This window comes from Rhincodon typus, chromosome 5, assembly GCF_021869965.1.
Source record: "Rhincodon typus isolate 14 chromosome 5, sRhiTyp1.1, whole genome shotgun sequence".
NCBI lineage: Eukaryota > Metazoa > Chordata > Chondrichthyes > Orectolobiformes > Rhincodontidae > Rhincodon > Rhincodon typus.
In genome coordinates this window covers 14,485,593-14,501,467 of record NC_063336.1, presented here as the reverse complement: position 1 = coordinate 14,501,467, position 15,875 = coordinate 14,485,593, and the positions used below count along the sequence as shown (strand labels likewise).

The window sequence follows — 15,875 nt, the reverse complement described above, 5'->3', positions numbered from 1 at the left end:
CCCCCCCCGTCTCCTACCTACTAGCCTCATCCCGCCTCCTTGACCTGTCCATCCTCCCTGGACCAACCTATCCCCTCCCTAACTCTCCACCTGCACTCACCTTTACTGGCTCCAACCCCACCTCCTTGACCCTGTCTGTCTCCTCTCCACCTATCTTCTCCTTTATCCATCTTCTATCTGCCTCCCCCTTTCACCCTATTTATTTCAGAATCCCCTTCCCCTCCCCCATTTCTGAAGAAGGGTCCAGTCCTGATTTCATCTGGATGCCTTCCCAACAGATTAAGGGATATTTGTGGCCCATAATTTGTTATGTCAATCACTGGATTGAAGACAATCACTTGCTGGAAGACTCTGTTGAATAGGTCTACAGTTTTATTTCTTTGCCTTCCCACACAGAAATGGCAGTCCTGCTTGACTAGAAGGAGAAAATGACCTTATTCAATACTGAATTTTTAAATAATCGTTAAATTGTACAAACATCAAGCTGTTCATCTGAATGGGCATAAGTGCTCCTCCGCCAATAAGCATGAAGCTGGAAAAGCACAGCAGATCAGACAGCATCCGAGAAGCAGAAAAGTCAACGTTTTGGGCCGAAACCTTCCTGACAAAGGATTTCAGCCCAAAATGTTGACTTTCCTGCTCCACGGATACTGTCTGATCTGCTGTGCTTTTCCAGCTTCGTATCTATTGACTCTGGCTTCCAGCATCTGCAGTCCTTACTGTCTCTAAGTGCTCCTCTGCCTTCGATGCCCTTATTACTTACAAATCACTGCAATTCAAGATGATCTAGAATAAAGTTAACAAAAAGTCTTAACTATATGCAATGACAAGTAGAAATTTTAAACCAATTTCAAAACAAACCTTTAAAATTTGGCGGATCTCTTTTCTTTATCTAAGGAGTGGTAAGAATGCGTACTTCACTGACTTGAGGAGAAGCTGTAGTACACAAGATGGTTGCATTTTAAAAGGGGAACCTAGTGTAACGGAACCTCCAGTGGCAGATGACAATCGTGAGGGAGGGTGCCCAGCAGGGAAGCTTATCGGTTAGAGAGGGCAGCTGTGGATTTGAAAGAACCCTCTCTGGAAGGCTCTATCTTTGCAGGGAGGATGGCTAATGGAAAGAAAGAGCAGAGAGAAAGGATTTCTCAACTCAATGTCAACCAGAGGTTTCATTCCACATATGTACTGTAAATACTTACCTTTTTCCATTTTGAATTCTCTTCATTGTAATATCCTGAAAGTGCAAAACAAAAAATCGTCGTTTCATAATTTTGGGCCTTCCAAGTGCTTGTTAAATTTCTGGTGTACTCAGCAAGATTCCACAGTCTGCTCCCGTTTCCTCCCACGGTCCAATGATGTGCAGGATAGGTGGATTGACCATGCTAAATTGCCTGGTAGTGTCCAGGGATATTCAGGTTAGGTGGTAAACATGAAATAGGAATAGGGTGGGGCTGGGTCTGGGTGGGATGCTGTTTGTAGGATTGGTGCAGACTCAATGGGCCAAATGGTCTCTTTCCGCACTGTAGAAATTCTACGATTTTATGCTCAATAGTTATAGGAAATAGTGGTGTAAATCTCCACTGGAAAGAGGCAGGCTACTATTCTCATATTATGCACCTATGTCATATTTGGCAAGATTTGGCAAACTACCCCACCACCAAGAGATAGACTTTCTGCTAATTTGCCATGGTTTTTCCAGTGTAATTTTTAAATATCAACTTAGTGCAAAAAAATTGTTAAATTTCAAGCACAGGTTAAGTTTTACACCAATCAAGTTTCTATAATCCAATGGGCTAGCTTAAAAAGCAACTCTGCCCCTAACAATGGTCAAGTTAAGGCCTTCAGACTAAATTAATTAGCATGGCAAGTTTCCATTACTTGCACTTGCATGTGAGTCTTCAACAGAATTTTAAAAATTAAGCTATTCTTTTAGACATTAAATGGGCAAAGTTAAAAACATTTTAAATAATTTGTAAAGAATATTTAGTTTAGTAAGAAACTGGCAAATGTACACTAATACAAATTGTGAGCCAGCTTTATGAGCCAGCCCAGCTCAGTTCATAGCACTTTTGCCTTTGAGAGGGAAGTCATAACCTACTCTAGGACCTGAGCACAAACAATCAAGGCTGACATTCAAGTACACATATTGAGTGAATACTGCACTGTCAGAGGTGCCATCTTTTGGATGAGATTTTAAACCAAAGCCCAGTCTACCCAGTCAGGTGTTTGGAAAGAAACTCAATCTGTGGCACTATTTCAAAGAGCAGGGGAACTATCTCTGGTGTCCTGTATAATATTAACCCCTCAAAACAGTACCACAGAAATAGATCATCTAGTTATTATCAATAACTGCTGTTTAATGAGAGTTCATTTGTCCAAATCGGCCACAATGTTTCCTACATTTTCTCTGTGACCGCACTTCAAATCATACTTTGTCTCAGGAATACCTGGTAGTTATGAAAAGGTTCTTTAGTAATCCTTCTGTTTTGTCTTAAAGGCATTTTAAAAGAATAAGCAATAGGAGCAGAGTAGACCACGTGGCATTGAGTCAGCTCTACTATTCAATAATATTAAGGCTAATGTTCAACCTCAACATTATCCCGTACTCTCCCTCTTTTCTGTCCATTTTTCCGTTGATTTTGGTTTTAAATGTGCTCAATTGACTGAACATTCACAGACTTACCAGAGAATTCCAAAGATTTGCAATGTTAGTCCTAAATAGCAAATTCCTTACATGTAGGCAATGATTCTCAGTTCTCCAATCAAAGGAAACAGCTTCTTTGTATCTACTGTCAAGTTCTTCAAGAATTTTATACACTTTCCCTCTAGGGAAAATAAATCTGGGAAGACGACCAGAAGCATACACAGCTCTGTAGGTGTGGTCTCAAAACCATTAGCTACTTATGAGTAGGCCATTTGGCCGTTCCAGCCTGCTCTACCATTCAACAAGATCATAGCCGGTTTGGCTGTGGTCTCAGCACTACTTTCCTTACTGACACCCTTGACCATCAAAATTCCAAATCAGAAACAAAAACAGAAATTGCTGGAGAAATTCAGCAGGTCTGGCAGTATCTGTGGAGAGAAATCAGAGATAATGTTTCGGGTCCAGTGACCCTTCCTCAGAAACGTCTATATCACTCCGGCCTGAAAAAATTTAAAGACTCTACCACTAAATATAGGTTGCTTACAGGTAGACTACACACTCTCATTAAAAGTTATTATTCTTTTGTGTAAACTCAATCTTCAATCATATTAAAATCACATGGGCAGTATGGTGGCTCAGTGGTTAGCACTGCTGCCTCACAGCGCCAGGGACCCCGATTCAATTCCACTCTTGGGCGACTGTCTGTGTGGAGTTTGCACATTCTCCCTGCGTCTGCATGGGTTTCCTCCCACAGTCCAAAGACGTGCAGGGGAGGTGGATTGGCGACGCTAAATTGCCCATAGTGCCCAGGGATGTTTAGGTTAGGTGGGTTAGACATGGGAAATGCAGGGGTAGGGGAATGGGTCTGGATGGGATCCTCTTCGGAGGGACAGTGTGCACTTGTTGGGCTGAATGGCCTGTTTCCACACTGGAGGGATTCTATGATTCAAAAGACACCAGGTTTCCAATTGTAAATGCACTATGGAATATTTTATAATGCAAGAAAATGATATTCCAAAATATTGTCCAATTGTAGTGCTTCGTTATGAACTTTACATTCTGTAATATGGCAGACAGGTTTGGGTGTAACTGGAGCAAACAATTTAATTAAGAAAACTAGCCTAACTTTGAGCGCAACATGAATCTGGATGCCAGTTGCATGTAAAGAAGAATTTCTACTCCAAAGTGCTTAAATTTTTTTTCTAATAAATTTTTCCACTATAATATTCTTCCTGTCTTTAGTACATACCAAATAGTTTGAAGAAAGCTGCCATTTCTTGCCGCTGAATAATTAGACAAGGCCCTCTCGTATGCTTGGATTTTGAAATAACATCAGTATTCTTTCTGTGCGTTTTCTGAGCTTTTGGTACACATGATTGCTTTAACTTTGTTCTTTTCCTTTGTTGATTTGATCTTGTTCCCACGGGTTTCATCCGGACAGTAATTGAAGGTGGAGTCTGGCAGTATAATTGGTTGTTCCTCATAACGTCCTAAAACTAAACCATATACAATATGAAGAGTTATTAGTATAAGGATCAATTAGCTGACTAACAACATGACTCCCAATTAATGACATGAGAATTTATATACAGCAAGGCTACATTCTCAGTCAAGTTGCCAAATGGAATAGCTGGAGGTAGATACTTTCTAATCAATCTGTTCAGAAACATCATGTATATGAAATGAACAGCCAGAGGAAGTAGTAGAGGCAGGTGCATTTACAACATTTAAAAGACATTCTGACAGGTACGTGGACAGGAAAGGTTTAGAGGGATATGGACCAAATACAGGCAAACAGGGCTTGTTCAGTTTAGGAAACCTGGTCAGCATACATGAGTTAGGCCAAAGGTCCTGTTTCTGTGCTGTATGACTTCATGAGTCTCTGGAGTGAGTGCGACTCAAACCTAGGCCTCTGCTTCAAGGGGTAGTATTGGCCTCAAGAGACCATTAGCAGAAGGTATACTTTTGTTTTAAAAATCTAACTGGTCCAGATGTGTTATGATGCCCCTCTGGAGTTGCAGGTTCAAGTCCCACCTGCTTCAGAGATGTGTAATAATGTCACTGAGCAGGTTGATTAGAAAATGGGTTAAAAATCTAAAAAGGAGCCAGAAGGCCTGGGTTCAAATCTTCCCTGCTCCAGAGTGTGTAATAATTTAATTAGAAAATAACTAAAAAGGGAGGCAATTATATAAACATCTTGCAGTTAAAAATAATTTAAATCTGAATGACTAAAATGCGAAGCATTTTGCTTTTTTTTCCCCTCTTGTGCATTCATCACGGCAAATGCAAGAATGTCAAATTTCAAACAATCACACCAAAAGTGCTGACTGGTTAATAACTGACTCTGATTGGCCAAGGTGTTACAATGGAGAAAGCAACTGTGAACCATAGACTTCCCAAGGTCCCAGGTGAAATAACTCTACAGAGGCCAGCATCCCGTCACTAAGTCACTCTTTATTTACATGTGAGAGTCCTTGCCATTGATCCAGTTCCCTCTGAGCCAGCTCTCAGAGTGAACAAGATGTCAGACACTCCTCTTCTTACCTGTCAGCCAGGGCTTCCAGATTAACAGCTCCAATCAGGGAATTCATATTCTATGAGGTCCACCTGGCTGACATCGTTACAATCACTACACCCCTCCCGCTCCGAGTCCAAGGACATAGGCCAGATCTTTACTCTGTAGCTACTCCTGGGGCATTTTAGCACTGGGTCAGGTTCCTCCAACTCTGTCTCTGGGCAGTAAGTGCACAGTAGCTTGCCTCTTGTGCCTGGAGCATCGCGGAAGAAATTTATTCTCTTCTTCAGGCAGCAAAGGCGTTGAGGCGGCAACATCTGCCATGTCCATCTCAGATTCAGAGGTATTTTCAACGCTTGACAGAGAGGGAAAACCCATGGGTTCCAGAACAGTCGGAAAGGCTGTCAAGGAGCTGGGCACATTTTGCTCCCATACCACTTGCGAGATTGCAGCTTTCATATGGTCCACGTGCTTGTTCAGGACCGTTGCACCCACCCGAACTTTATGTATCACTAGTCTTGACCTCGCATTGACCATGCACCTAATCATTCAGGGCCATTCTTGTGGTTTCTACACAAAACTTCTGCACCCTGAAGTAACTGTCTCTATTGCTTAGCAGAGGCTTTGGTCTGCATTGACATTCCTGATGCCATTTCACTCTCCCTATCCCCCAAGGTCCAGGAAGATCAGATTTAACCAGTTGCAGAGTCTTCTCCCCATTAGCAACTCTTCTGGCGCTATCCCTGTAGTTACATGAGGGGTGGTCCTATAATCAAATAGGAACCAGGACAGTTTGGTATCTGGTGAAGCTCAATGCTGTTTCTTTAAGCCTGCCTTCAAAGTTTGGACTGCTTTCTGTATGACCATTGGAGACGATGGAAGGTATGGAGTTGTCTTTATATGTTAAATATCTTTCGACTTTAGGAAATACTCGAATTTCCTGCTGGTAAATGATGGCCCGTTGTCTGTGGCCAACACTTCCAGGAGTCTGTGTATTGCAAAAGATGTGCGCAGTTTTTCTATTGTCGTCCCCAAATTTGAAGAATAAATTCCGTGCATATCCAGCCATTTTAAGTGGGTATCCACAATGACTAAGAATATTGAGCTCTGTTTTGCCGACTCTGTAGCTCAAGTAGGTCACTCGGGGTGTCTGGAACACATTTTTTCTTTCTAAGTCATATGTCTGCCTGGAAGTAACATCTAAGAACGATGTCCAGGTTCTCTAAGTGCTCCTTATTTGCCTTCCCTGTTAAAAGATAAATGTGACCTGGGGTAGACCTTGTAAAATGTTCTCTGAATGTTCTGCTGAAAAATTGCACAGCCTGACTGACACCCCAAATGGCAGTCTTGTATATTAGTATAAATGCTTATGGGTATTCACTGTAACATACATCTAACCACATTTGCTTGTACAAATGGATCATGTCCTGCTTCATGAAGGACAGCCCCCGCCAGCTTTGTATATAAATCTATGAGGGATTGAATTTTTATCCTGGTGCAAAAAGCTGTTTACTATTTGTTTAAATTCCCACAAAGGTGAACTAACCCAGCAGGCTTCACAATCAGTACGACCAGTGCTGCCCTCCCACAATTCCTTTGCTTTCCAGCCTTCTGATTTCTGCCTCTACTTTTGCCTGTAAGGCAAATTGCACTGGCCAGGCCTTGTAGAGCCTTGGAATTGGTTCCTGGTCAACATGCAAGGCGGCCTTATCACCTTTGAAAGTCCCTAGACCTTTCTGAAAACCTCTGGGTATTTAATTAGGACTTCACTAGGCAGCCATTTTCTAATTGAAAGATGTTGAGCCAATCTAGGTGAATCTTTCTCAACCAATTTTGCCCCATTAAGCTTGGGCCTAAGCAATGGTAACTGAACCAGCTGCTTCTCTTAAGACACTGGAACCAAAGTTGTACCCGTAATCTGTAAATGTTCCATGGTATTGGTTCTCAGTCTAGCCGAGGTATTGCACAAACTTAAAGGTAGGAGTCCAGAGTGAATTTTGTTGAAGACTGGCTCTGCGATCATTGAAATGGCTACGCTGGTATTGACCTCTGTCGGAACCAGGTGACTATTTAACCAGAGGTTCATTTTGATTGGGTCTGATTTGGATGTAGCTAAGCAATTTAACAGTTCCAAACCACATGTAGGTGGACTTCACAGGGTGTGCACTCTTCTGAATACCGGCCTATAAGTTCTTTTACTCAATTTAGGTCTAGTGGCACTCTTGTGCTGTCTAGAGTCCAGATAACGGCAGCAATTGCAATGGCTTGCCAGCCTGGAACATGAAGAAAATTTTAACTGTTTGGCCTAGGCTTGGCTTTGTTTTCAGATTTGCTGTGGACTGACCTAGAGTCCCTCTGCTCTATATCCTGAGTGAGGCTATGCAAATTCCTTCCCCGAAGTGGCATTCCCCAAGGTCAGTCGGACTGGCGAGGGTGTTCACTTTCTGTAATTCATATGCTCCACCTGCTACATTTTCCAATGTGGAAGTCAGTTATAGTGCCTCTTCGAAGTCCAGGTGGACTTCAGCTAGTAAGTGTTTTTGCATGGTTCCATCATTAATCCCACATACCAAATAGTCTCCCAGCATCTCATTAAGGGTTAACCTAAAGTCACATGTGCCATCAGGTGTGTTAACCTAGTCAAAAATCCTGATATGGATTCCCCAGTTCTTGAATTGCCAAGTAAAACCAACAGCGTCTCAGAATTAGAGGAGGCTTGGGGTGGTAATATTCCTTAACTAAATTCATCAACTCTTCAAAGATTTTAGTATCTGGTACCTCAGGGAATGTCAGGCTCCTAATAAGCGAAAAGGCTGCAGATTCACAAGCTGTCAGGAGAATTACTCAATGCATTTCATCAGCCCCAATGTCATTTTCCCAGATGAGTTGATGTATTATTTCCATATACTGGGCCCAATCTTTGATGGCAGGATCTAATGAGTCAAACTTCCCAAATAATGGCATGATATCAAAAATGCTTACTCCATCTCAAAGATGACCACTGCGAGTGAGTTTCTTCAGGAATGTGCTTTACTTTCATTGCCATTGAAATAGCTGCAGAGGCCAGGTTACTTTATTTACATGTGGAGTCCTCAACACTGATTCAGTTTCCTCTGAGCCAGCTCTCAGTCTGAACAGGATGTCTCACAGTCCTGTTCTCATCTGTAATCCAGGGTTTCCTGATTGGGGCTATTAATCTGGTCCAATCAGGAGTCTCATAATTGAAGAGGTCCACCCAGCTGACCTCGTTACAGTCAGTACACGAGGTACTTCAAAAAAGACATGAGGACCTGTTTTCTGCAAACACAAGGGATGTTCAAGCCTTGTCCCTTTATAAAAAAACGTGGGAGTTTGGGGAGCTAGACAAGGCAAAACTTAGCTGAAAGTACAAGGACTAGGGGGCACAGACTGAACACAGGACTTAGGTAAGAGGTGGGAGGTGAAGGCACGGTGGTATTGTTAAGGCCATAAGAAGTAGGAACAGGAGTAGGCTGTTCAGTCCCTCGAGCCTGCTCCGCCATTCAGTTGGATCATAACTGATCGACATTTTTCATGTCCACCTTCTTGCCTTTCCCCAGAATCCAATCTCAGCTTTAAATATGCATAAGGACTCTACTCCCACAGCTCTCTGTGGAAATGAGTTCCAATAACTCACAACCCTCAGAGAAGAAATCTTTCCTCATCACAGTCTTAAATTCATGTCCCTTTATTCTGCAATTAGTCAATGGACTAGTATTCCAGAGACTCATGTAATGGTTTGGGGACCCAGGTTTGAATCACACCATGACAGATGTTGAAATTTCAATTTGGAAAAAAAAATTAAATTAAAAATTAAACTGAAAAACAGGTTCACCAATTCCCTTTAGGGCAGGAAATCCACCATCCTTGTCTAATCTATTTTACATGTGATTCCAGACCCATAGCAATGTGGTTGACTCTTAACTTGGTGTAGTGGTATTATCGCTGCACTGTTAATCCAGAGACCCAGAGTTCTGGAGACCTGGGTTCAAATCCCGCCATGGTGCATGGTGGAATTTGAATTCAATAAAATATCTGGAATTAAGAATCTAATGATGACCATGAAGTCATTGCTGATCGTTGGAAAACCCCATCTGGTTCACTAATGTCCTTTAGGAAAGGAAACTGCCATCCTTACCTGGTCTGGCCTACATGTGACTCCAGACCCACAACAATGTGGTTGACTCTTAACTGCCCTCTGGGTAATTAGAGCTGGGCAATTAGTGCTGCCGACCCAGCGACACCCTCATCCAGTGAATGAATAAAGGAACTGCCCTCTGAAATCAACGAGCAAGGAATCTGTTATATCAAACTGCTAAAAAGTCTTATTAAAAAAACCCATATTGTTCACTAAGCACAGGCTTAGGTACTGGAAACAACAATGGCAGATTCTGCAAACTTCTCCTTGCCAACATCTGGAGAGAGCTGTCCTACAGTCTATTCAAACTTGACATAATTATGCACAAGGAATCATACCTCATTATTTATGTTCCAGACAACAAAATCCCTGCATATTCTGTTCCACCATCACAGAGACCCTGAAGAGGTGCCAGCACAGTGGTACAGAGTTGGGAGAAAATTGCCTGGGAGTCCTCAACACCGACTCTGGACCCCATGAAAGAACCTCCGACTGCCCAAACCACCGTCCCATAGCTGATGAATCAGTACTCATCATGTTCAACTACACTTGTTGAGGAAGAACTGAGGACAAGATCACAGATGTAGATCTGAGTGGAGGAGGACTTTAACATTTTCCATTAAAGGATACATTGCCAGTTCATTATAAAGAATGTAATAACAGATCAAAAGTGGCTCAGCATCACCACTACTGACAAAGATCGTTCAGACATACAGTCAGAATTATCACAGCATTGAAAAAGGCCCTCTAGCCCATCATGTCTGCACCAGTTAGCAAGCATCCCGTTTTGCGCATCCCGTTTTCATGCACTTGTCCCAAAGCTTTGTATGCTTTGGTGTCGTAAGTGCTTATTTAAATACTTTGTATTTGTAAATATCTTGGTGGTTCCTGTTCCTGGATAGGTATTAAAAATGCCAGAGCATAGCAGGCTACAGGTTAAGTGCAGGTAAATGGGATTAGTGTAGTTTGGTGTTTGTTGCTCAGCATAGAAATAGTGGGCTCAAGGGCCTGCTTCTATGATGTATGACTCTATGAGTAGGTTAAGAGCTAATAAGGGAGACCTTTTTCCTAACACCTGGATTAAGGACTTTGGCACAAACCTACACAGTAGTACAACATTAAGTTTGGGAACCCTAAGATCAATCCCTATTTTGCAAAAGGAGCATCATAAGGGATGATCATATGAAATTCCTAAAGTAGTTGACCATAGGAAATCCATTACCTTGTGATACTATTCAAAGGATGAGAACCACTTCATTCACAAATGATACAGCTTATTCTTAAAGCACCAAAGAGAAAGCAATGGAAAAGCAAATTACGGTGAATGCTGGAAATCTGAAACAAACAGAATGCTGTAGAAACTCAGCAGGTCTGGCAGCATCTGTGGACAGAGAAACAGTTAACATCAAATCCAGTGTGATTCTTCTTCAGAACCAAACTTTGCAAAGAGCAATCAAGAAAGCAAGATCTGGATACTGACCTGAACAGATAATGTCAGTTTTAATATGTTTTAATATAAGGAAGAACTGTAGGAAAAGAGAGAACCAGCCATGGATGTCTAAGGAAATAAAGGAAAGTATCAGATTGAAAACAAAAACACATACAAAAAAGCAAAGAGTAGTGGGAAACTAGTAGACTGGGAAATCTTTAAAGGCCAACAGAAAGCCACAAAAAAAGTTATAAAGAAAAGTAAGATAGATTATGAGAGTAAACTAGCTCAGAATATAAAAACAGGCAGCAAAAGTTTCTACAAATATGTAAATCATAAAAGAGTGGCGAAGGTAAACATTGGTCCTTTAGAGGATGAGAAGGCCAATTTAATAACTGGGAATGAGGAAACAGCCGAGACATTAAACAGTTATTTTGTGTCGGTCTTCACAGTGGAAGACACAAATAACATGCCGAAAGCTAATGGCAAGAAGGTTATAGCAGGTGAGGACCTAGAAATTATCGTTATCGCTAAGGAGGCAGTGCTGGGCAAGCTAATGGGGCTAAAGGTAGACAAGTCTCCTGGCCCTGATGAAATGCATCCCAGGGTACTAAAAGAGGTGATGGGGGAAATAGCAAATGCACTAGTAATTATTGACCAAAATTCACTGGACTCTGGGGTGGTTCCCGCAGATTGGAAAACAGCCAATGTGACGGCACCGTTTAAAAAAGGAAGTAGACAAAAAGCGGGTAACTATAGGCCAGTTAGCTTAACTTCGGTAGTGGGGAAAATGCTTGAATCTATCATTAAGGAAGAAATAGCAAGACATCTGGATATAAATTGTCCCATTGGGAACACCCAGCATGGGTTCATGAAGGGTAGGTCATGTTTAACTAATTTGGTGGAATTCTTTGAGGACATTACTTGCATGATGGACAATGGGGAACCTGTGGATGTGGTGTATCTGGATTTCCAGAAGGCATTTGACAAGGTGCCACACCAAAGGCTGCTACATAAGATAAAGTTGCACGGTATTACAGGTAATGTATTGGCATGGACAGAGGATTGGTTGACCAGTAGAAAGCAAAGAGTAGGGATAAATGGGTGTTTTTCTGGTTGGCGATCAGTGGCTAGTGGTGTGCCTCAGGGATCAGTCTTGGGACCGCAATTGTTTACAATTTACATAAATGATTTGGAGTTGGGGACTAAGTGTGGTGTGTCAAAATTTGCAGATGACACTAAGGTGAGTGCTAGAGCAAAGTGTGCAGAAGACACAAAGTCTGCAGAGGGATATAGATAGTCTAAGTGAGTGGGCAAAGGTCTGGCAGATGGAGTACAACGTTGATAAGTGTGAGGTCATCCATTTTGGTAGGAATAACAGCAAAATGGACTATGTTTTAAATGGTAAAAAATTGCAGCACGCTGCTGTGCAGAGGGACTTGGGTGTCCTTGTGCATGAATCGCTAAAAGTAGGATTGCAGGTGCAGCAGGTAATTAAAAAGGCAAATGGAATTTTGTCTGCCATTGCTCAAGGGATGGAGTTTAAAAACAAGGAGGCTATGCTGCAGCTGTATAGCGTCCTGGTGAGGCCACACCTGGAGTACTGTGTGCAGTTTTGGTCTCCTTACTTGAGAAGAGATATAGTAGCACTGGAGGGGGTGCAGAGGAGATTCACTCGGTTGATTCCAGAGTTGAGAGGGTTGGATTATGAGGAGAGACTGAGTAGGCTGGGATTATACTCATTGGAATTCAGAAGAATGAGGGGAGATTTTATAGAAACATATAAGATTATGAAGGGAATAGATAAGGTAGAGGCAGGGAGATTGTTTCCGCTAGCAGGTGAAACTAGGACTAGACGGCATCGCCTCAAAATAAAGGGAAGCAGATGTAGGACTGAGGTCAGGAGGAACTTCTTCACCCAAAGGGTTGTGAATCTGTGGAATTCCCTGCCCAGTGAAGCGGTTGAAGCTATCTTGCTGAATGTTTTTAAGGCAAGGCTAGATAAATTTTTGAACAGTAAAGGAATTAAGGGTTATGGTGAGTGGGCGGGTAAGTGGAGCTGAGTCTCAAAAAGGTCAGCCATGATCTTATTAAATGGCGGGGCAGGCTCGAGGGGCCAGATGGCCTACTCCTGCTCCTAGTTCTTATGTTCTTATGTAATATCCCTACTCCTTCAGAGAGGAGTTGGGGAGGGGAAGACCCATTAAATCAAGTCCTGAATTTAAAAAATAATCAGTGAAAGAATGATTAAAATCCTGAAAGAAGACCAGACAAATAAAGTAAAATAAAGACCATTATTAGGAAAATTCTAGCATGAATGCAGTCCTGCACTCTGCCAGCATTCATTATGGAAGGTGTAAGCTTAGTACAATTTACTACAAATTAGTGCATGATTGAAATCAGAGTTCCAGCTTCATCTGAAGGCTAAATATCTTGTTTTAATCACCGGTAAATTAAGAGATCAGAAGAAAATGAGACTGAAAATTTCCTGTGAAAATGCTACAGCATTTATCTGGGCAAAGCTGTAACGTTTTGCATTAATGCACCAAGCTTTGCACATGAAGAAATTGAGGAAAAAAAGATTCTTGATCGTGCTTTTAACTCTCCTCACCTAGCAGGCCAGGCCCAGAAAAGGTGAGATGGGATGAAGGTTTTGATTACCTCTCTTCCGCCTCAATCTTACCAATTCAATGTTAAACTGCAGGAGAAAAGGACAAATGCTCCAAGCCTGCAGGATCCGGTTGAAAAATGCAAATCATACCTCAATGACACTGTCTGGACTGAACCAGAGGCTTGATTGAAGGGAGCCAATGTTAGTTGGCCCTCCAAGTCAAACCTGCTTGAATTAAGCTGAATTTAGGTTCAGTAATTAAAAATGATCATAGCCATAAGGCTCTTCCAGACCACAAAATAATTGCTGGTTTACTCCACTGATTTAGGCATGCATCCCCTGTGTCGTATGAAAAGAGAGAAAGATAGCATTCCCCTTGATAAGGATGGATGGCATTACAACACAAATGAGGGACCCATTTCAAGTCCCTCCTGCACCAGAGGTTTGTAATATCATTTCTGAACAGATCAATTAGAAAAAAATAAGTTAGATAAAAAAAAACATTTTTTTTTTATTCTCATTACTTCTGGGCTCACTCTACACTCTCACTACTTAACATAGCTATCTGTTACTTTTTCTACAATTCCTACTGCCGCAATTTGCCACTCCCTACTTCTTGCCAGTCAGTAATATGTCACTTTTGGACATGTATAGACATAAATCAGGATTTAAAATTACTCCAGCGAGTTTACGACTTGTTCAGACCTGACCATGCCTGAATATACCACCCAGAATTAAAAAGGCCTGCTCTCCTTTAGGAGAAAGGTTGGGAAATATTTAAAAGTATTAGAAGGTATAAGGTGGAACAGGACAGTGGAACTAGCTTTGGACTGCTTAGCAAAGGGCTAAATAAAATTTAAAGCTACCATTTCTTTTATTCACTCATGCGATTTGTTGGAAGTTTATAGCTGCCACTGAGGAGGTGGTGGTGAGTTAATCTTTTGAGCCATGTGCTATAGGTGGACCCCATGTGCTGTTAAACTAGGGTGTTGACCCAGTGACAGTGAAGGAACAGATACAGTTCTAAATCAGGATTGTGCATTTCTTGGAGGAGAAGTCACAAGTGGTAGTGTTCCTGTGCACTTGCTGTCTTTGTCTATATAGCTAGAGAAGGTCAGGGTTGGTAAGGTACAGTCAAGGGAGACTTAGTGAAATGTTGCAGCGAATCCTGGAGATATGCACCACTGGTGGAGGGAGTGAGTGTTCAAGGTCATGAATGGGATGTTGATCTGGCAAGCTGCTTTGTCCAGGATAATGTTGAGTTCTCAGTTGTTGTTTATACTACACTCAGAGGTGATTATAGTGGTGCATCATGCTCCTGACATGCCTTCCAGAAATTGGACAAGGTTTAGGGAGTCAGTTGCTGAAGGATTCCCAACATTTGGTGTATTTTTACAGCCACAGTATTTATACCAACATGGTGCCAGCTGAGTGGGCAGCATCCAAGCTCCTCAGCCCAGGGCTAGTCCATTCTGTACATTCTTTTCTTTTCTCGTTCTTCCTCTCTCTTTTATTTTTAATTTTTTTTGAAAAGTGTTTTTGAAAAACTTACCTTGGAGCAGCAATGTAGAGCAGGCTGGAGGCATGGAGCAGAGCGGGCTGAAGGTCTGAGTGATGCGGGGATGGCTAGCGGGCTGCAGGCCCGAGTGGATCGGAGTTGGCCAGTGGACTGTAAGCCTGAGTGAAGAGGGACAGTTGTTGGACTGGGGCCCGGTGCAGGTGGTCAGTGGCTTGCAAGTTCAATCAGGCCACATTTGGAAGCCCGCTGTGCTGATCTACTACTGGCCATTCATAGAAATTTTTTTTTTTTAAAACCTTACACTCTGAATTACTTTACAGTTATATAAATTTTTCCTTTATTTCTCTATTTTGTATCTAAGATCTGTACCTAGGTATCTTGTACCTAAGAAAGTGCCATGTGAGGCAACATTGTAAACTTTTCACTACACTCCTGTACTTGACTACACGTGACAACAAAGGGCATTTTATTCCATTCTATATGGCTGGTCCAAAGTTCCTGGTTAATGATAACTGCTAGAATGATGATAGTGAGGATTTCAGCATTGATAATGCTGTTGAACGTCAAGGATAGATGGTTAGGCTCTATCTTGTTGGAAACGGTCACTGTATGACACTTGTGTAATGCAAATGTGTCTTGCCATTTGTTATCCCAAGCCTGGATACTACCCAGGTCTTGCTGCATTTGGACATAGACAGTGTGAGGAATCGCAAATTGCACTGAACAAAAATTGTCAGCAAACATCCCCACATGATCTTATGATGGAGGGAAAGTTGTTGATGCAGCTGAAGATAGTTGGGCCTAAGATACTACCCTGGCTTTGTGGAATCTTGTGGTGCAGTAGTCGTATCCCACCACTAAAACAGGAGACTGCACTTCAAGACAACAAGGTGCAGGGCTGGATGAACACAGCAGGCCAAGCAGCATCATAGGAGCAGAGAGGCTGACGTTTCGGGCCTAGACCCTTCATCAGAAAAGGGGGAGGGGAAGGGGTTTCTGAA

General features: G+C 42.1%; 1 protein-coding gene and 1 pseudogene across 1 annotated transcript in view; one reads left to right on the top strand and one right to left on the bottom strand.

Moving 5' to 3' along the window:
• LOC109910554 (speedy protein A) overlaps positions 1 to 15,875 on the bottom strand; it is a 48,144-nt gene that overhangs the window by 24,760 nt on the left and 7,509 nt on the right. Inside the window, exons 2-3 of the mRNA XM_048596676.1 lie at positions 3,894 to 4,140; positions 1,200 to 1,234 (exon numbers count right to left, since the gene is read on the bottom strand). Of these exons, the coding sequence (XP_048452633.1) occupies positions 1,200 to 1,234; positions 3,894 to 4,128 (270 nt within the window). The 5' untranslated portion in view covers positions 4,129 to 4,140. The remainder of the gene's footprint in view (positions 1 to 1,199; positions 1,235 to 3,893; positions 4,141 to 15,875) is intronic.
• LOC125483244 lies at positions 13,697 to 13,803 on the top strand (annotated as a pseudogene).